At 36.3% G+C, this 22,649-nt stretch overlaps 1 protein-coding gene across 2 annotated transcripts in view; it reads right to left on the bottom strand.

The window, feature by feature from the left end:
* The window catches only part of CDH2 (cadherin 2), a 214,504-nt gene that overhangs the window by 48,261 nt on the left and 143,594 nt on the right, over window positions 1-22,649 (bottom strand). For both annotated transcript variants that reach the window (XM_023241848.2, XM_006938831.5), the window contains exons 3-7: window positions 14,053-14,279; window positions 12,178-12,324; window positions 10,294-10,449; window positions 6,088-6,232; window positions 3,305-3,477 (exon numbers count right to left, since the gene is read on the bottom strand). In XM_023241848.2, coding sequence (XP_023097616.1) covers window positions 3,305-3,477; window positions 6,088-6,232; window positions 10,294-10,449; window positions 12,178-12,324; window positions 14,053-14,279 — 848 coding nt within the window. The remainder of the gene's footprint in view (window positions 1-3,304; window positions 3,478-6,087; window positions 6,233-10,293; window positions 10,450-12,177; window positions 12,325-14,052; window positions 14,280-22,649) is intronic.

Raw genomic sequence — 22,649 nt, forward strand, 5'->3', positions numbered from 1 at the left:
CAGGGTAAAGAGGAACACATCAGCCTCACAAAATATTGGGAGCAAGAAGGCAGATATATTGTCTATGTAACATAGTCTTTGCATATCTCAGGGAAGGCAGAGACTACAATGGGTGACCAGGGAGGGGTTGTGGACTGACTCTCAAAGAGTGAGGATCGCCTTGCTATGGAAAGATGGGAAAGGAAATCGGCAGGCAGAGGAAACAACGGGAACAGAAGAACACAGAGCTTCAGATTTGTACAAGGAATCGCACGTGGCTGTATGAATGCCGGGCATCTTTGCTCCTCAGCAGGAAGCGAGGAATCCCAGGAGGTTAGACCCAAAGAAGGCTTTGAGACCAATGTCACGGAGTGTTTGGATCGCCATGTTAAAGGGCTCTGATGTCATCCTATGGGTGATGGAGTGCCATTTTACCCCAGGGGACACACAGCATGTTTATAAAGACACTTGTGGGGTTTGTAGAAAGGAACCTGTAGAGAAGGGAAGACCAAGATAGAGGGACACAGGAGAAAATGCTGCTGACAGCACAAGTGAAAACAGGAAGGCTTGGAAAACAAGAAGTAGAATTCTTTCTTTGCCATGAGAAAAGGATGAGGAGGAGTAAAAGTGATAGTGCCCACCCAGTAGACGCGGAGGCTGGATTTACGATGGCGACAGGGGAAAACAATAGCTAATATGAACTGGGCACAGTGCTGCATGCTTTATACCTCGTGTTACATAACCCGTACAGCCTTCCCATAAGGGAGGTCATAGTATTGGGCCCGTTCACAGATCTGGGGACTGAGGTTTCAGCTTAATACACTGAAGGTCAAATAGCCCACAACGGGCAGTGCCAGGATTTACACCTCCTGAAGCAGAGTGTGAGTCATCAGTAGTCCTACCCGAGAAGGGCACGAGATGGGCCATAAAGAGAAAGGAGTGGAGAAAAGAAAATGCCAGGAATAGGCACCACCGAGTGATGCAAAAAGAAGTCAGGTGGAGGTACAGCACTGAAGCCTGGCAGATGTGGTAGGTACCGCTTTAGGCCTGGAAAACCTGAAGAATGGATATTTTTCTAAACCCACAGATTGAAGTAAAATAAAAAACTGAACCTCAGTAAGCATTTCAATGATTAGGAGTTCAATCGCTTGTAGGTGTCATATATCCTGGGAGAATGACAACTGAAATTACTTTTGACAGAAAGAAAACTGTGAATTCTAATAGAAATAAAAGAATCTCAGGCCTGCACGAGGCCTGAAGAAGTCGCAGTAATTTATCCCTGGCCTCAGGCAGAATTACCATAAACCATCTGAGATAGATACATTTTTTTTTCTGTTAAATGACTTTCAGAAATGGAAGGTTTTCCATAATTTTCCCTAGTAACTCATTGTTGTGTTTAATAATTTCACTGTCAAGAAGCTATTGCTCACACATGATTCTAACGCTGCGAATCCATTTCCACATCCATTTCATCAGGGGGTGGTGCATAGCTGCTTCTGTCCACTGCGACATAAATTCAACCACGATGACATAGGACTTCAGGCTTCCATTCTCTAAACTAAACGCAGTCTCCTGGCTTTTCAATTTGGTTGTTCTGCTTTAGTAAAACTATCTTTAATTCTCGATGCCTCTTTCTTGTCATGAAACAGCCAGGCTGAATGAGGTAAGAATACTGCTGTGTGCACACAAGATGAAGACCCATTTCTGTATTTCACAATGAAGAGTGTGGATGAAAGAGAAATACTTATGTTGGGGGGATGAGCTATACCTACATAGAATGTGTGCAACTTGGCACTCAAGAGAGAATATTAAAAAATACCCCATGTTCTCATACCAAAATATGCATCCATGCTAAGTTTACTGGCATTTAAGAATGGCACGTCCTACAGTAGTGGAAGAGGTGAAAAGACATACGTGTTTCAAATATCACTGAACCAGAAGTACTACTGCAAAAACTAAATTTCAACCATTTCCAACCCAGAAGATTCCTGGAAAAAGAATCGTTGATACCTGGAAGTTAACAGGTGCAACGTAATCGGCATACATTTAACTCCTAAGTAAGGCTCTCAGCTAAGTTCAGTTGTGAATAAAGTAATCTCGATTGTTCGTACTACTTTAGTAAGGTGTTTCTAGCACAATCTTGCATATATAATTAATTGCAATAGCAATGTTTTCTTCGATCCAATTCAAGTGAATGCTACTAAGGCAAATGAAGCATCATAAAAACCAACTCCTAAAATCCTTGTCAATATTATTTATTATGGTAAGTATAATGTTTCCTTTTGACATACATAATCTGAGGTCTCGTTACTATAAAAGCTGGCTCAGCCAGAAATCTACAAAGCACAAATGTCTATGTGTTAGCACTTTGATAATTCTTCAAACAATGACTACTGATGGTCAATAATGACCTTGAGAATCTCTTAAGAAAATGGGCAGAACAGAATAAGGAGTGTAAAAGATTCATTAGGGGCAGAGTTTTCAGGAAAGGATATAAGTGGGGCTTAAACTGAAGATGAAGAACTGGAAGGTTCCAAATCAAAAAAAAAGGTGCAAGGCATTCCTGGTGGAAGGAATCACATGAACAAAAAACTCCGAGGTGTGTAAGAGGACAGTGGGTTGAGGTCTGTCACAGTGAGATGAACATTTGGAATTAACCGAAATACCCATTCCCTCTCAGACTGTGACACTACATGGTATTTCACTGCTGTCAACATTTTATGCCTTTCCAACAAAAATTATGCCAGAAGTCTGTTTTTCTCCATTTACAACTTTAAAGCCTTGTCAGTGGAATTAATGTCATTGCTAGTCTTCAAACCTGCTCAGGAAGTTAATCATAAAGTTAAGGGGCAAGTTTTAATAAAGGTGATAATCTCCTTTAACAAAACCAGTCTATCCACAGAGACTACAAACACTCCACCACACACATGTTATGTGTAGCCTCTCAAAAATATTAATGTTAAAATTTATCCTAAATTCATGCACACATTATTTGGGCATGATTTTTAATTTAATTCTTCACAAAAACCTTTGAATGTGAGGGAAAACTGAGAAAATGCCAAGAATTAAAAAAAAGTTAAATACAGATGCATCTAATTAACTTAGTTGATTACACACTATTTATTATATGGACTAACAATGACTTATCCCGTATGCATACATAATTCAACTAATGTGAAGTTCGGCAGAAAATAGCATAAGAGTTCTTTAAAAAAACTGACGTCGCATAATACTGTGGATTTGTTATTACCTGGAGATAAACTGCATGTGATACCGCGTACCTTTATGATTAAAAACAAATTCAAATAGTTTTTGGTTGGCTTACTTCTCTATCAAGTCCAGCTGCCACGGTGATAATATCACCAGTCTCATTGTTGATTGTAAACATGTTGGGCGAAGGGGTGCTTGGAGCCTGGGACAGGATTCTGTACCTCAACATCCCGTTTAGGGCGTTTGGATCGTCAGCATCAATAGCAGTGACTGTCATCACGTATGTCCCTAGACACAGTATACATGGAAAATGAATGGTCACCCTTCACTTCGGTCTCCTAAATAGATATACCTCAAAGGTATATTTGCCTTTTTGATCAATCTTCATTTTACTTCTTCAAAACAAACATTTAATCATTTAGACTTGATTAAAAATGCTACCCATAAGAACAGTATTCACTTTAAAAAATATAAAACACGGTTTAAATTCTTGAAAGGAAAACTATTAAAAATGTATACATTTATAAAGATTCATTTTTTCCATAACTTAGAAGACAAGTTCACTCTACGACTCAAAGAAAGTATCACTTCAGACCTTTATTCATATAAAGTGCAAACAATAATACAGAATGCAACATATTTTATGACCACTGATACCTTTTCCTATGTCATATTTTCTTCTGCTATACAGTAACATCAGAAATGACACACTGAGCATGATTCTCCTCAATGCCTAAGTCACTTTCTGAAAGTAAGCTGTGTGCACAACGAGGCACACTCCATTTACTCAAGTCATAAGGAATCATTCCATGCGTTACTGTTTTGGTACATTGAATAGGGGTTTGGCATTGTGGTTCGTTATTTCCTAGGAGATTACAAGAGCACTGTAACAAACTCAGGGACTTCAACTATTAGATATTTTGGAAAGGAAATCTACAAAGCATCAGAACCAAATAAGTTCAAACTAGCTACACAAACTGTGTAATTTAGAAGCAGAGAGCAAAGTAGTTACTATTTAGGAAGGTCTGTTCTGTGGGAAATTTAGAAGAACTGGAGTAAAAAATTTTCCATCTCTAACTTACCTTCTTCACGAGTGCTCTAAGCCCAGTTCTGCTTTAGAACCTCTCCATGGTATAGTTTTGCCCCAGAATTCACAAAGTCTTGACCACATTATTCAAATCTCGTTTCAGAGTTTGCTCCTCTAAGCAAGACGCTCTTATTATGTGCCGTCTCTACACCCTTATTATTTTTTAAAAAAAAACTTCATTGCATATTTCCTTGCTTCCTTTTATTCTTCTCCCCTACCAGAATGTAAGCTCCAGTAGGGTCGGAACAGCCCCACAGGGCTGGAAAAGTGCCCAGCACACAGCACAGACCCTATAAACATTTGTTGAATGAACAAATGAATGGTTAAAAAAAAATATGTTCCCAGATGTTGAGCCAAAATACTGATTATAATGCAGTTTAACTCAAAATTCTTACAGAACAACCACAAGAAATATATGCATGAAGCGTCTTTACTTCTCATGAAGATTGAGTCTTTTATTTGGGGGGGGGGCTTTAATGGAAATTCATGATGAAATGCATAATAAATATATCTTTAATGGTTTACTTTTGACAATCTTTGTGAAGCAGTACTTTTTAATAGAAATAACAGAGGAAAAAAATAAATGATTAAACCAAAAAAAATTTTCCCCATGTTAAAAAAACTTTATCTCTAGAATATGTGGATAAGACTTGTGTTTTAGTAAGGATACGTTTAATATTCTTTGATTTTATAGTATTTTAAAATACCAAAGAAAGCTACTCCAGAATGTGACTCAGAAGGAGCCACAGATGGTTGAACTTCCCGCAGAGTCCTGTCCTCCCCTGTGGCTCCCCTCACCCCCACCTCTTCTTCCTTTCTGAGGATACAGACAAGCGCATTTGGATCGAGAAAAAAATGCCAGTAAAAGCATATTCGGTTATACGCATAAATCGGGCATATGCATGAGAGCTACCGGTAAAAATTGATATAGACGGCAAGGATAATATGTAGCACAATTTTAAATATTGAGGCTTTTTTTAATACAAAATCAAAATAATAATAATAATAATAATAATAATAATAATAATAATATAGCTAATGAAGTCCCTCTAAACACCAAATCACTCAGGAAGGTTGGAGAAACCCTCTCTCCTTTTCCCATCTCTCTCTGAACGGATTTTCATGTCCACTAGTTTTTCAAACTAAACCGGCCCCCCCTAGGCTTGCTCTTCTGAAGTCTACAGTGTTTTCAGTACAAGAATCGAAAATCTTAGTCAAACACCACTTCACAATGGCGAGAAGCTTTGGCAATCGCTGCTTCTAGGCTAGGACACTTTCCATGACACTAAGCTGAAAAGCGCAGGCTGCAGAAGACATTCGGGTCATGCACAAGTAAATAACCAGTGTGTCCACAGGGCAGCGATCACAGCTGCCTCCAGTCCCCTTTCCGCTTTTGGCTTTACCTCACTGCCTGGCCCCAGGAATACCAACTACCTTTCAGACTCTCTGACTGCGTTTCACGTGCTGCTCCGACTAATATGATAAAATCTGCACTTTATGAATGGAAAGCCACTGGTATTCTGGTGCTCACTTTTTCCTGCCCTGACTTTATGAACCACAGCCAAATGAAAGAACCCATAGATCCTATACTATAGAACCGAAAATACTGTAGTGTGTACTTTTTCAAAGGTGGGAAGTGTTTTCTCTCTTCAGTGGGTTTTTTCCTAAGTTACCTTCTTTTTTCCCTAAAATCATTTTGCATGAAAGAAGATAACACTAAAAAGGCTCACATGATTTCTCCTTTTGCTTATACCCCAGTGCTGTATTACACTGCATTTCCTGAATCTCGGAGTTATGATTTTCAAACTTACCGGGCTTGGACCCCTCAGGAACTGTCCCATTCCAAACCTGGTGTAAGAACTCTGGTCTGTTATCGTTCATATCAATAACATTGATGACAATGTCAATGGGGTTCTCCACTTGGTTCCCGTTAATATCCACTGCGTGTGCCCTCAACTGCAAAAGTAATTAGAAGACAAAACTATTTAACAGGTTTATGTCTCGAGTGAGAAGAAAAACAGACAATGACTGCACTACCAAAATAGCAAGAATGAACCAAGAAAGTGAAAAAAAAGCTACTCTCCCCGTCAAAATTTAAGTTAGCCAAACTTCATATGATTAGGATAGATATAGTAGTAAAAAGCCAGCAAATGCTGTCTGCTAGGAATTGTGCTCAGAGTCGTATGGATTTTAACTCATTTAATCCATATATGAAAGAGTAAGGCAGAAATGATAAGTACTTGAAGGTGAAGAAATTGAGCTTCAGAAAAAGCCAGTCCTGTCCAGTTCCCAAATCCTTTTGCTAAATCCACACATATGAGTCCGGGTAATTAACAATGTACTGGCACAGAGTAGTCGTAAAGATTAAGAGAACAGAACAGAATTTAGAAAGAATTAGGTGCGTGTAGGGAATTTTGACACTGGGTGTTTTTGTTTGTTTGTTTTTTTTAATTGTAAAGTCACTCTTAAACATTAAAAGTGCCTGCGTATTATATAAGACCGTTGTTCTCTCCCAAGCCCGAGTTCTCAGTTTTACAGGTATTCTAAATATTTCATTTCTTTTTCTCTTTAAATAAATAGAGTCACTTGGCTACTCTTGGCAGAATATCCTCAAAATCTTTTAATCCAGCACATAGAGATCCATTGCATTCTTTGCAATAGCTGTGTAGTGCTCCATTGAATTGTTTCTTTTTAACTGGAATGCTTCTGTGGTTTTCCTGGTGATGTTGCCTGTTGGTTTCTGTTGGGTAGGCTTCAAGTTAAAGACGCATCAACATATCCCCCTTTTCTTCATTTAGAAGTTATTTAATACATGAAGCAATGCAAATTTTATTATTGCCTTTCAACACCAATAAAAATAATCCTTTTTTCCTTCACTTATTTAATATATTACATTAATAGAGTCTTAATACTGAAACATTCTTGCAATTCTATAATTGAGTCTATTTTTTTTTTATTAGTATCTCTTAATTATGTGGTGGCAGTAAGAATCTGCAGAGGAAGAATTTGCCCCAAAACTGACCTGAAAATATTTATTTCCCGGTCTTACCCACAGGAGTTCAAATAATGAGAATTCATTCAGGAAGAATTATTTAGAAGTTTTGTATTGATATTATTTATATTCATAAATTTGAGACTAGTCTAATTAGAGACTGGTCTATTGTGTGCTATCTTTATCAAGTTTCTGTATTAATGAGATTTTGTTTTTATGGAAGGTTTGAAAGTTTGACTCCTTTCTTAAACCTTTAGACCAATATAAAAAGCGTCAGCATTATATGTTCCTTAAGGATTTTATTTATTTATTATTTATTTACTTTTTCTTTAAGGATTTTAAAAGAACTGGTTGATGAAACAATCAAGGCCTTTGGAAGAAGGGAGTGTTGAGTAATATTCAAGGCAGAAAACACTGTTGTTTAATTTTTTTAAATTTTTGCACCCAATGTGGGGCTCAAACTTATGACCCTGAGATCAAGAGTTGCACGCTCCACTGACTGAGCCAGGCAGGTGCCCCTTGAAAACATTTTAAATTTCTCATACACTTACTCACATGTTTAGATCAGGGGGAGTCCTGCTCTACTACATACCAATATTTTAATAATTTTCAAAACTTCAATCATTTAAAAAGTTTTTACAAGTGCAGGGGCACCTGGGTGGCTCAGTCAGTTAAGCATCCAACTTCAGCTCAGGTCATGATCTCACTGTTTGTGGGTTCGAGCCTTGCGATGGGCTCTGTGCTGACAGCTCAGAGCCTGGAGCCTGCTTTGGATTCTATGTCTCCCTCTCTCTCTGCCCCTCCCCTACTCCCGCTTTGTCTGTCTCTCTCAAAAATAAACATTAAAAAAATTTAAAAAGTTTTTAGTGCAAAAATTCAACAAATATGTTACTATGCAAAGTAAGAATCTAGAAACAAACACATATATACGTGGAATAAAAAGTTTTGAAAGACTAAGTGTAGATGATAAATTCCTGGGAATACTAATTCAATACATGGGACAATTGACTATAAAGGAAAAACAAAGTCGTTCTATATATACCTCTCTCCTTTTAGTAAAATAAACCCGACAGAGGTTAAAAATATAGAGGCTAAATACATACATACATACATACAAAAAAGAAAATTGGGTAGATTAGCATCTTGGGGTAGAGAAGGTTTTTAACAACCATCTCTAAAACCAGATTGTATGATAAAATTGAAAAACACAATTTTGCAATGCAAGAACTATGAACTATAGTAGGGTAAAAATTATTAACAAAGCTTAAAAACAAACAACAAAAGGGGAAAATATGTGACAAATTAAATATTAATATCCCTTACTGTTAAGAGGTTCCTAACAGTAAAAAAAAAAAAAAAAAAAAGAAAGAAGAACAAAAGGTAAAGAATCCAAAAGAAAATTCAACACAGGAGTAGGGAATTCACTACGATTAGATATTCAACTTAGGCAACTTAAAGCATTAAGATCTTTTTTTTTTTCAAATAATATTGAATAAATAAATGCCTAGAATTGATAATGGTATGGAGAAAGTAAATCTCCTATATAATGGGTAGGTACTGCAACATAATACGACCATTCTAGAGAACAATTTCACAATATTTATCAGAATAATTCCAATTTCAGGAATTTATTCCAAGGATATAATGGGAAAATGTACAGACAAGTGTTCATTGCCACATTATTTGTAGTTACAAAATAGAATAAAATAAACCAAATTACCTAAATATCTACCAATAGGCAATTAGCTAAAATTACATTACATTCATTCAACAAAATAATATAAAGCAATCAAAAATGATGACATAAATAGATAATTATTTATTGACATGGAAAGATGCTGAATCTTAGGATTGCTGAGTGACAAAAGCGGGTTTCCGAGAATGATGCCAATTTCAACGAAATACATTTATGAATCTATGCAAAGAAAAAATCTTGCAGCATATCACTAAAGTGTTAAAAAAAAAAAGAAAAAGGTTGGTTCCACGTACTGAAATTACAAATCATTTTTACTTTCTTATTAATACTGCATTATTTTAAAAGTTTTTATAATGTGCATATATTGTCTAAAAATGATAATTTCATTAAAAGTTTTAGTTATTCATGCAGAAATTGGAGAAGTAATAAAGACCAACTTAGTTTTCTATATTAAAGTCATGAAAAAATATTTGAAATCTTGTTCTAGGAAATGTGCAAGCATGGCTAAAAAAAAAAAGAAATGAAAAATGCCTTGTGGAATTTATATTAATATTAGGCAATTCTTGAGTTTCAAAATACTCACTACAATTAATATTTAAAATGATTAAAAATCAGTTTCAAATATATACATATACTATATTTAAAAATATGACCATATAATTGTATACAAAAAGTTGTGATAACCCAGTAAGAAAATGAATAAAACAGAAAAATAAAGAACATAAAAACAAACATAAGACATATAATAAGATAGGGGCACCTGGGTGGCTCAGTTGGTTAAGCGTTCAACTCTTGGTAATGACTCAGGTCATGATCTCATAGTTCATGAGATCAAGCCCCACTTCAGACTCCTTGCTGACAGCGTGGAGCCTGCTTGGGATTCTCTCTCTCTGCCCCTCCTCCACTTGCACACACTCTTTCTTTCCCTCTTTCTCAAAAATAAATAAATAAATACTTTAAAAAGTACAGTCTATACATTTAATGGAATATTATGCAGTCATTAAAAGTGATCTCCATATAATTTACACGCAACAATTTTGACTTCCTTCACGTGAATTTGTTCTTGTAAGTTCTTAGCCACACCGACTTGTAAAGGGTAATGATATTTTACGCCATTTTACTTTCTTCTTTGCACTGTTCTTTACCATGGTACACATCAAGTCTATAAAACAATAATTATTACAACAAATTGAAAAGGCTACAAAGCACATTTCTGGTACGCGAACTCTCAGCACCAAAGCATGAAGACCAATAGAAGAGGCAAATGTTACAGTCTACACAGTCAGAAGAGTATTAGTACAACAGATCATCAGCTGGCTGATATCTTACATGAAACCGGGCTATCAGCTCACGGTCCAGAGGCTTGGTTACTGACAGCTGGCCTGAGATGGGGTTGATAATGAAGATACCAGTCGGAGGCTGGTCAGCTCCTGGCCCCGTCACGCTATACCGTAGTGAAAGGTTTTTATCTCTATCGGACCTGATCTGAGGATCAAGAAGACAATCATATTAAATGAGAGACTAAATGAGCTCATTATCAGAGACAGGGCCTGTCATACCTTATGCCCTTTTTCAGTTATAAATTTACAGCATCTCTTCCCAGAAAACCAGTCCTGTTTCTCTCACCCTTGCTTCTTGGTGACAGGCTTCAAAAAGAGATATCACCTATCACCAGGAAGACTGAGGGCAACATTCACATCTAAAAGAACACTCGCTTAGGAGCAGCGCAAGAAGTCCAAATTAAGGAGTGTCAGTGTTTGAACTGAATCATATTCTATCCAGGGAGCTTGTAGGTGAGAATAGTTAACACAGGAACAGGCGTCCAATTTAATTAAAGTAAAACTTGTTTACCGTTTTGTATCAGTTAGGAGAAGAAAGAACTGTGTTAGGCCACAGTATGAAACAGCCTTATGTGAGAACTCCGATATGGTTGAGTTTAGGAGTCAGATTTCCGCACTTGTATTATACTGACATTATTCACTGCAACCAAAGCTTTCAAAGTCATTTTAAGGTGGTACCTATTACTCAAAATTCTTAGATAAATACCAAAACATACAAGAAAGGATTTTAAAATGTGTTTTTATACTCTCAAAAATTATACCCACTATAGGCCCACTGCTTTCTCCTCCAAATATAACAGTTCTCAGGAAAAATAAGTTTATAGGTGAGCAGTCACAGGAACAGGCTATATAGAAAGGGAGTATGACGAATAGCACAGACAAGGGTCAACTGGCAATACCTTGGCAGGTGATAATAACAGATCTTTATGTATTAGGTAAATATACTTAACCCAATAGCAGAATCCAGTTTATTAATTTTCTTGTGAAGACAAAATTCTCTCTCAACTTATTGTCCATTAAAGTAGAAAAATAAAAAAAAAAAACACCTTTATTTGGGGGCTATGTTGTTCATTGTTAAATCAAATTATAATGTGCATTAAAATAAAATATGCAATACAAATAAATGACTTATTAAAAGTGCAACTTTCAGTAAGTAGGTATAGGAACGCTAAATTAATCACACACAAATGTACATTCTAATAAATCAATATACAATAACTCTGTCCTTTTCCTTTTGCAATAAATAGTGGGTTGCTAATTTTACTAAACATGTATGAATATCTGTGATTTCTTTTTCTCTACATCTGATGGTACGCATTTAGAGTAACCGGAAAAAATTACTTCTCAGATTTATAAAAGCCTATGTTTTTGCACAGTCCCAGGGATTCTGTTAATGGTATCAGAGGTCATTTTCTTTTTTCTTTAAAGAACTCTCAAATGCACTCAGTGCTGGCATTTTTAGCAATGATTGTCCCTTTATTTCTTCTTTGGCTCAAAAGCTATCTATAGAGGGCAAAGATCATCATGGAGAGCATGGCTTTCAGACACGGAAGCGAAGATGTGTATGTGTGTTGTGAGAAAGGGTATGGTACGGGTGTGGATACATGTTGGAGTTAGGGCTTATATATTCACACATTCAACAAACTCTATCGTTCATGGTGTATGGGACCCACAGAGAGCTAGCTCTCACTATAAATAATCTGAGGTAATTAAAAAAAAGAGGCTTTCTGCAACACTATAGACATTTCATCTACACACAAACATATAGTTTTAATACATGTTGTTAACTCTATCTTGTGATAAAACAGACAAAAACATTTCTAACGTATACTTGACCCATGCCATGGAGACAATTAAAATTGTGCCAGCCTACCCTGACAAGCTCTTGAGGAAAAGGTCCTCTGGAATTTTCTGGCAAGTTGATTGGAGGGATAACCCAGTCTCTCTTCTGCCTTTGTAGGTGGCCATTGTGCTTAGTCGCTTGTCTTGGGAATACTATTTCTTCAATTTCTTGTGATTCCTTTCCATTAAAATACAACAAGACATTGCTGAGTACTAGGAAAAACATTTTCTGAAAGGACAGCAATATCAATGGATACCTGACAGTGAAGGGTTCACTGTCAGGAACAAGAAAATATGCCTGGAGGCCCTCTCCTCATCCCTCTATTAAAATAATAGAAAACACCATAAAATTTAGGGGCTACCATGACGATTGAAGAATTGAATTCCAAACAATTTATTATGTAGCACAGCTGTGTAAACTATTTGCAGTTTCTATAAACCATCTTAGATAGGAGTTAATATTGAGCACAATTTAATAGTACCCTTTTATATATCTCTCATTAGTTTAAACCACAGTTCAGGTAATGTGCTACTGTACATTAAATTTAGATCTTGATGTGCTAAAATATAATTTGAATTCCAGGAGAAGTTTAATACATACTGCTAAGGCATGTCTCAAATATTTATGACCCTATTAAATCCCACAGAATTAATGCTGTAATTATTCTAAACCTATGTCAGCCATGATGGATGCTGTAGATGACCCACTTTGCACATTGGGTATTAATCTCTGCTGGATGTCAACATTTTCTTCTGTTTTCCCTTATATCTGTAGACACTTTAGCCATTAGCCCTTACTGCTTCAGTGCAAATATCCACGCTAGTTTGCTGGACCACAGCGAATCATCAACAACAAAAGCGTTTTTTCACTCAATTAGTTACCAGCTTCTCACTCTGTATTCCCCAAATGACATGATTCCCCTTAACAGTTAACAGATTAATAAACTACATCTCATATAATGAAAGTCGAGCGTTGGTGCAAGAGAAAAATGCTATCTTTTCCACTGATATACTTATTCCTATTTGATTATGGGTGTGTATAAGACATTTACAATTAAACAGCAGAAGTGAATGTGTGTATTCCTATCTCCCAAAGTACAATAAATATACAAAATGTAATAGTTATACTTCATGAAATTATGGACTTCAAAATAGATGACTGGTGCCCCCTCATTTGTTTCAAATTAACTCAACGCGAACTAGAATATTCAGAAACTAATATCAGATAACTAATGTTATCATAGCTTTACTGAAGACGTTATTGTGTCTTACTAAAACTCCTAATATAGTGACTTATACAAAACAAGTGCTCAATAAATGTCTGTTGCATTTAATCCAACTGTAACTTTTGTTGGAAGTGTATCTATTTATTTTATCTTGGCTTATAGCAGCTTCCACCAGAGGGAGTATATCATTCCTAAAAGTTATGTCCGTAGTTTAAATAATTCATACTCCCCAATTTGATTATTCAGGGGCAAGACAAAAACCCCATATTCCTAGCTAGGAATGCTTTCTATTGCTACTGTACTGTGTATCTGTACTTCCCACTTAATACACTTGACTGGTGACATCTTGCCAAGAACTGTTTATTTTCTGGTTATATTTAACAGCTTGTAAAGCTTCTGAGAAATTTAAAGCAAACAACTACTTCTAATTTTAAATTAAGTTCTAAATCTCAAAGTATAAACAACCCTTTCAAACACAGTTTGAGATAGCTTAAATATACATTTAGTCTAAGTATCTTGTAAGATTAAAAAAAAACCCACAAAATACTATTGAAGTGACTGAAGTTGATGAAAATTCAAATACTGGCCAAGGTGACGTATAAAGCAAGGTACATATTTAGTTCCAACTGAATAAATCAGATTTTTGAAGATGGCTCCGAAGCCATATTTGGATACTCCACCTTCACTGCATCCTCAGGTAAGGTTGGCTTGAGGCTCAATTTTACTGCTACTTGCCACTTTTCCTGAGTCTCTTTGTCTTGGGCATAAATCAGGAACTTCGCATGCTCGGAGGAGAGGGGAAAGCTTCTCACGGCATACACCATGCCGTCTTCATCCACCTTAAAATCTGCTGGCTCACTGCTTTCATACTGTACTTTCCTTTTCCCATTGCAGTTGCTGAACTTTACTGTAAAAGATAATAAATAGGTAAGTCTAGCGATAATACAAAGGCAGAAACACCTAACGTCTAACTAAGTCCATGAACCGCTTAGGTTTTAGTAGGTATAAAACACAAAAGTTTTATTTTTACATTATTAAAGGAATTCTCATACTATAGAATATCAGATTGTGGGGCTGAGTTGTACCCCAGAATCTCCTTGTTCCAAAGCCTTCCCCCACCCTTCACATTCCCCAGGAGCTTGGGCCCTTGGCTATAGCTGCTTTCTCCCCCCATGCCTCTCAATGACATTATCTGCTACTCCCTAACAAACTCCTACTCATCCTTCAGCACCCAGCTCCAGAGTCACTGAAAGTGGCACAATCTCTTGTTCTCAGTCTTCATGTAGTAATCTGAACTCTATTATCACAGTTTTTTTTAAGTTTATCTATTTTTTTGGGGGGGGAGGGGAAGAGAGAAAGAGGGAGACAAAGAATCCAAAGCAGGCTCCAGGCTCTGAGCTGTCAGCACAGAGACTGTTGCGGGGCTCGAACCCACGAACTGCGAGATCATGACCTGAGCCAAAGTTGGACGCTTAACTGACTGAGCCACCCAGATGCCCCTCTACTGTCACAGTTTTATAGCTACTCCTGACATTCACTGTGAGAGGTACTTCAGGACAAATTTTCTTAGTTATCTTGTATACCTTGCACATTTCCTCGCACTTAGTCTTCATATATAATTTTTGAAGAAATTCTTAAAGGAAGAAAGCAATTACTTTGATTAATGTTGAATGCTCACTTTGCTCTAAAATTACAAGACCTTAGTAGTAATTAAAAGGGGAATAATTTGCAATTTCTAGTCTTCATGGTGCTTAGAATAGTTCTATGAAGCAGTAACAATTTATAAATTTTCAAACAAAAATAAAGATATATCTCAAAATAAATTTTAAGTAAAAATACTTATGGCTTAAGAATAAAAAATCAAAAAGATTTTAGTAACTTATCTTTATCTTTAATGCCTTAAAATTGAAAAAAAAATGAATGCTTTCTTAAAAGGTTAATCAGCTTATGTCTCATTGGATACCAACACAGAAGTTATACCACATACTTAGAAATGTAGAACTATACATACTCAAGCCAAAATAAAATTATAAAATAATAAAAAAATATTCTCTAAGGAAGATCATTTCTTTTGAACTTCTTAAATCATTCTTTATGAGGAAAAGTTCTATGGGAATAGCATGAAGGGATCAAAGAAAAAGCGTTTTTTAAATTTCTGTAAACATACAATGTTAGATCTTAAACACAATTACATAGGATACATTTAGAAAGCAAGTAATAGGTACACATTACAGGTGTCTAGGTGGCTCAGTTGGGTAAGCATCTGTCTTCAGCTCAGGTCATGATCTTAGGTCTGTGAATTTGAGCCCTTGCATCGGGCTGTCTGCTCTCAGCACAGAGCCTGCTTTGGATCCCCTGTCCCCCCTCTCTCTGCTCTTCTCCCACTTGCACTCTCTCTCTGTCTCTCTCAAAATAAATAAATAAACTTAAAAAAAATTTGTACACATTGCAAAGTATAATCATATACTACTTTTTGCATTTTTAAGTATCTAAGTAAATTTTTCCAAACTCCCACTCCATATGTATATATTGATGAGTTCTTTTGTTTCCATTAATATAAATTCGCTGAGATGTGCACAAGATCACAGCCCCAAAACATGCATGCTTATTTCCCTTAGTAACCATAAAATCCTTGATAACAGAAATAAAATACTTTAACTAGTGAATATATTATTTCCCACATAGCCCCACATATATCATCCTTCATTTTACAAACATCTGAAAATGAAAATAAAAGTTGTATCTCCTGCTAAATTATGCTAAACCCAAATATTTGTCTTTGGAGTAGAAGTATCCCAAAAGATACTTATTATCCTATCTTACTTGCCATGTGATTTAAAAGTGAAAAACAGGATCTCTTCTACAGAGCAGTGCCATCGACTGCTAATCTTTTATTAAAGACAAAATGAAAAGTAAAATTGTTTGGAGGAATCCTGCTGAGATACCGAAACGAAAGACTTTTATCATCTTTCTGTATAAAAGTACCTTTTTTATATCAAAAAAGGCATTTGTGAACTTAAAAACACAGAGTCTTGATTAGATCTTCGGCACTTTTTTGGTTCATTTTTACCACTCTAGCGTGGATCCTCATCACTTCACACCTGGATTTTTGTATCTGCCTCCTAGAGGTGTTCTTCCTGTTCCAGGTCATTGAGCATCTACTCTTAGACTAAACCTCTGTTGCTCAGTCATGTGTCCTCCCCATTTAATATCCATAGTATTATATGTATGCTTTCATCATATAGTGCTCTTCTCACTCTTGGTGCCTTTAGTGTTTCATGCATTACCTTCTAAGACATATTCTGCCCAATCAGATTTCTCAGTCATTCCCCCCTCTCACTGCAGCCCACACCCCATGCTCACTATCTTTTCTAGAAAGCTCCTCCACCCCCATTCTCCATGCCACAGCTCCAGAGCCAGGCCATGACTTGGGGTTAATGGGTCTACTAGATGACCTTTCAAAGATGGCAGCCGATGCCCTCATTTGGGAAGGCTTCACATTTTGAATTTTAATTTAATTTTAACTTTTATTTGTTTTTACATTTTGTGTCCATGGAAGCACATATGAGCACTTTATTTTTATTAGAATGGTGATTATAATAAATAATGTCTAGTTATTAATGGTTTCATGTGACTACATCTTCTCTCTGTAAGTAGACTGTAAACTCATTTTGGCTTCCTGGCAATGAGTCTAGGTTCTTTTGTTTCCTGGGACACCTAGCAGTGACAGAGACTGTATAAATGCTCATTTAATATTCACAGGCCAGTTGTATAGATGAATATCTTACAACTTTTCAAAACACTCGAAAATAGAAGTAGGTCCAGCCTGCTATAGCAACAGCATTCTGCAACAACAACAACAAAAAACTTAGGGACTTTAAATAATTGGACTATGTACTTAGGTTGCTGGGAGTGAAAGAAAATGAATTAATATTTGTTGTATGCCAGGCACTGAACAAGATACTGACGATTAGGTTAGCTATTTTAGCCTCAGCAAGAACTTCCTGAAGTGGGAATTGTTATTTCTGTTCAACAAATGGAGACAGAAAATTCAGAGAGGCATCTGTGCCCATGGGTGTCTGACTCCTAGTGATTCTTCTACAAAAGCACAAAGGAATCTAACTAAATCCATGACGCGTAAGTTATTGAAACCTAAAGCTTTAGTAAACAATAAAAGTAGAGAAATGACAAAGAGGCTTAACAAATGCTCGTGAAGAGAATAATGTCACATCTGGATCTCCAAATGTACCAAAGTAACCAGTATTATTAAAAAGAAGTCCTTAAGTTGGAGTGGACCCTACATATCCCATATAGGGGGGTAGCTGGAGCCCCTGAAGGTGGGGTGCAAGTGTGAGGCAGGCAGAAGAGGAAAATTCATGCTCACTGTTACAATGACAGAGTATTCTGTTAAATAGGTACTCAGCTATCACCCGGCAATCGAAAAGAATGACATCTTGCTATTCACAACTATGTGGATGGAACTAGAGGGTATTATGCTAAGCGAAATTAGTCAGAGAAAAACAAATATCATATGACGTCACTCATATGAGGACTTTAAGAGACAAAACAGATGAACATAAGGGAAGGGAAGCAAAAATAATATAAAAACAGAGAGAGAGAGAGACAAACCATAAGAGACTCTTAAATTATGAAGAACAAACAGAAGGTTTCTGGAAGGGTTGTGGGGGGGGTGCTAAATGGGTAAGGGGCATTAAGGAATCTATTCCTGAAATCATTGTTGCACTATATGCTAACTACCTTGAATTGTAAATTAAAAAAATAAATTAGGGGCGCCTGGGTGGCGCAGTCGGTTGAGCGTCCGACTTCAGCCAGGTCACGATCTCGCGGTCCGTGGGTTTGAGCCCCACGTCGGGCTCTGGGCTGATGGCTCGGAGCCTGGAGCCTGTTTCCGATTCTGTGTCTCCCTCTCTCTCTGCCCCTCCCCCGTTCATGCTCTGTCTCTCTCTGTCCCAAAAATAAATAAAAACGCTGAAAAAAAAATAAATTAAATTAAAAAAAATAGGTACTCAGCTACCTATTTGGATTCAGTGTCAGAATGATGCAGGAAAGGGAAGGAAGGCCTTTAAAGAAAAATGCATTGGCAAAGAAAGGGAAAATGTGTCTTTTCCTATAAAGGGTCACTGCATATCCTATGAATGAGAAGTGGCTGACCTCAGAGAATCTGACCCTGGGGAACACACTTTGAAGGAAGCTGCGTAAAGGCGAGTTATTTAAAGTCAATTAGTTTTCTGTCACCCCTGCTCCTAGCCTATAACGAATGTGAATTGGTTTAATAAATCTGTTATTAGATTCTTCTGGGTTTTAAAAACAAGTGTTAATTTGCATTTGCCCAAATACTAAACTAAGCAACATTTTTGGGGGAATTGTTCAGGTTTAAAGAAATGTTTTTCATTACATAATTTCCTTTGTGCATTCAACCATTAGAATCAACACCTTAACTGACAATAAGTTCATTGCCAACTGAAAAAATTCTCTGTGACATATTAGTCCTGACTTCATCCTGTGGTTTTGAGTTAATGCATGAGGAGTGCCTAGTGCACGGTGACATGCTTAATCAATGATAACCACATTTCACTGTTTTCAAGTCACACGAATTAAAGGGCTTACCAATTTCAATGGATGTTATGAACTAAACTGTGTTCCCCAAAATTCATATGTTGAAGCACTAACTCCCAGTACCTTAGAATATGACTATCATTGGAGGCACTGGTCTTTAAAGTGGTAATTAAGATTTAAGGGGCAATTGGGTGGCTTACTTGGTTAAGTGTCCAACTCTTGATTTTGGCTCAGGTCATGATCCCAGGGTCTTGGGATTGAGTCCCGCAACAGGCTCCATGCCGAGTGTGGAGCCTGCTTGGGATTCTCTCTCCCCCTTCCTCTCTCTCTCTCTGCCCCTTCCCTGCTTGCACTGCCAAAATTAATAAATAAAAATTTAAAAAAAGATTTAAAAATCTCATCCAATATGACTTATAATGTCCTTATAAGAAAAGGAAATTTGGACATAGACACGAGGGAGGACAGACCACGTGAGGACACAGCAAGAAGGTGGCCATGTGCAAGCAGAGAAAGGTCCTAAGAAAAATCAAACTTGCTGTCACCTTGGTTTTGAACTTAAATTTCAGAATTCTGAGAAAATAAATTTCTGTTGTTTAAACCATGCAATGTGTGGTCTAATACAATGGGTAATGCACAGATTCCATTTTAAAAAAAATTAATGTTTTTATTTCTTTTTGAGGGACAGAGTGTGAGCAGAGGAGGGGCAGAGAGAGAGAGAGAGAGAGAGAGAGAGAGAGAGAGAGACATACACAGACTCTGAAGCAGGTTCCAGGCTCTGAGCTGTCAGCACAGAGCCCAACATGGGGCTCGAACTCATGAACTGTGACATCATGACCTGAGCTGAAGTCAGACGCTCAACCAACTGAGCCACGCAAGTGCCCTGCATGGATTTCATCTCTTAACCACTGGTCAGTGTTTATTTTCTGTTATTTTGTTCCACTTACAACTTAGATGCACCTAAACATATTTTCTCAAATTTGACAAAATTTTCTTCTTGAACCAACCACTCACTGAAACTTACTCAAGAGGATTATGGAAAAAAAACAGTAGAAAATGGCTATGTTATAGAATCTTAGTTACAGCATTAATATCATTTACAAATTAAGTTATTAATTATTAAATTAAATTATTAAATTAAATTATTAAATTAAATTTACTTCTAATTTATAGCATTTCAGGGGAGTTTTCAGGAGGACTATGACAAAACATGTACAAAAAAACTGGTTGAAAATAGAAAAGAGAGTGGTTAGAAGCCATTTGAAAGGAAGAAAGAAGAAAGAGATATTCAAGAGGCATGGCTGAATTACTAAAATTAGATTTAAAATTTCAGTTTCAAGAAGAGGAAAATAAGGCAAATATCATAGACATGTTGCTGTTAGAAGAAATCCATAGTTCACTGGAACCAAACTGTTCCTGTTATGAAAACATTCTCCTGAGGGGCCTGGGTGGCTCAGTTGGCTAAGCATCCAACACTTGATTTTGGCTCAGGTCATGATCTCACAGTTTGACAGTTTGTGAGTTCAGGCCTGAGGTAGAGCTCCGCTCTGACAGTGCAGAGCCTGTGTGGGATTCCCTCTCTTTCTCTCCCTCTCTCTCTGCCCCTCCCCCATTCCCATGTACTCTCTCTCAAAATAAATACATAAACTTTAAAAACTAACCTGTTCTCCTAATAAATGGTAAGTAAAAGAATTCCAAATAGCGTAACGAGTACAACTTTCAACTTTTATCTTCCAAAACATGCAGCAGTGTAATCATTTTTTAACATACGGGTTTTAAAACAAAGGTGATGATACGTTTATTTTAAATTAAAATATATCCTTAATGGTGAAACTCTTCTACAATCGTGTTAATGGTGGGCACATGACATTATGCATTTGTCAGAACTCAAGGAATTGCACAACACAGAGTGAATCCTAACATAAACTATGGGCTTTAGTTACTCTTAATGTATCACTGGAAAAAGTGGTATTAGTTGGAGTTCTAGAACTGAATCGATACTTGACATAAACACCTTAGGTATGGAGATATTGAGGTGGTGTTTCACAAAAGTCATAGTCTCTTACTAGGCAATGTAATAAAGCAGAAATTCTATTATTTTAAGAACAATCAAGAACTTGGAAATTTCATTTTTCTGACAGAACAATTTTCCTTACGTTAAAACATTAATTTTGCTTAAATGCTCAAAAAACTCAAATTAGAAATAACAGAATTTCATAATGTAGGAGAAGGAAATAAATTTCCTTAGACAACTAAAAAAACAGGCTTGATCCACAGGATTATTCAAATTTAAAACAACTCTACACACAAATAAATGTGCCTAAAAACATTACAATATTAAACGAGAAATTTATTATTAGAGCTATTGCATAGTTTACATACATAATATGTAGTTATTGTGTTCTAGCCGCCATAAAACTTTGTTAACATGGTTAATACAAAATTAAACATCAGGGAAATAATTATTTTAAAGTACTTTTTGACTCTTAAAGCAATACCTCAAATTAATGCTAACCATAAAGCCATAATATCTTTATAAAATATTAACAGGAAACCACAGATCTTATATATTAAATGCATTACCATTTAATAGCACTGCATAAACCATATAAATGAAAGTGTGCAAAATGCTCACATATGGCTTATAATTTTTGCTCAAGTAAAACATCATGCCATATTTAGAACACAATTATAAAAGAACACTGCAAAATATTTTTGAGGCTAAATATGCCTTTGCCTTTAAAATTGCTTTTTTTCCACATTAATTGCTATTTTTGAAAGCATACTAATAAGACAGAAATAGTTTCAAAGTGCTGAGAAAAGTTCTCCCTCCACAGGCAAAGAGCAATCTTAATTAATGAACTTAACATCTAAATGAATAAATGAGAGCTGGGAAGATAGGGAGGAGATGTCTCAACAGTAGGGATTTTCACGGTGATTTTACTTACAGATTCCAACAGAGAATGGTTACCAAGTGGCGATTTCACTTACAAATCTGAAAAACCTGCTTAGATATTCTTTTGTCACCCCAGGCCCTTACTGAGTTTCATTCTGAGGAGCAATTCTTCCTTAAACACTTGAGTAGCCATTTCAGAGGGAACTAACGCTCTCCGCACTTGTACAATGGGGGTCCAGTAAAAGTAGTGCGGGAATGTCCATATGGACCTTGGCGGAAAAAGTCATTACATTTTCTTTATAACACACAATTATAGTAAGAAAAAGGAAATATCGAGTCAATATTAGTACACATATTGACTCTTCAATATACATAACACTTCCAAACTACTTTAAAAATCTTTAATGACAAATTTGAGCTTGTTTTCATGGAAGACCTTTATTGTAACAAGTTTTATGATTTGGATATCAGACTCTTGATAATTACCAGCAATGAAAGCTTTACTCACAAAAGTTGATGGTAGCAAATGATAGCAACGAATTCATCACTTTTTCTCCACTTGACAGAAAGTTCTTTCTTGTTGTGAACCACGAGGAATATGTTTATTAAATTTCATGGTCCTTCCTTTTCTTGCACTGACAGATATGACACTGAAATTCCTTGTGGAAATTCAAAAGCTTTTCAAAATTTTTTTTCATATTAATATTTTAAAATAATGATAAAAGCTTTACTTCAAGAATACACAGGTATGGTGTATTCTAATAGTCTCAATAATTTTTCTCCAGGTTTTAAAATAGAACACCAACT

This window comes from Felis catus, chromosome D3 (genome assembly GCF_018350175.1).
Source record: "Felis catus isolate Fca126 chromosome D3, F.catus_Fca126_mat1.0, whole genome shotgun sequence".
Lineage (NCBI taxonomy): Eukaryota > Metazoa > Chordata > Mammalia > Carnivora > Felidae > Felis > Felis catus.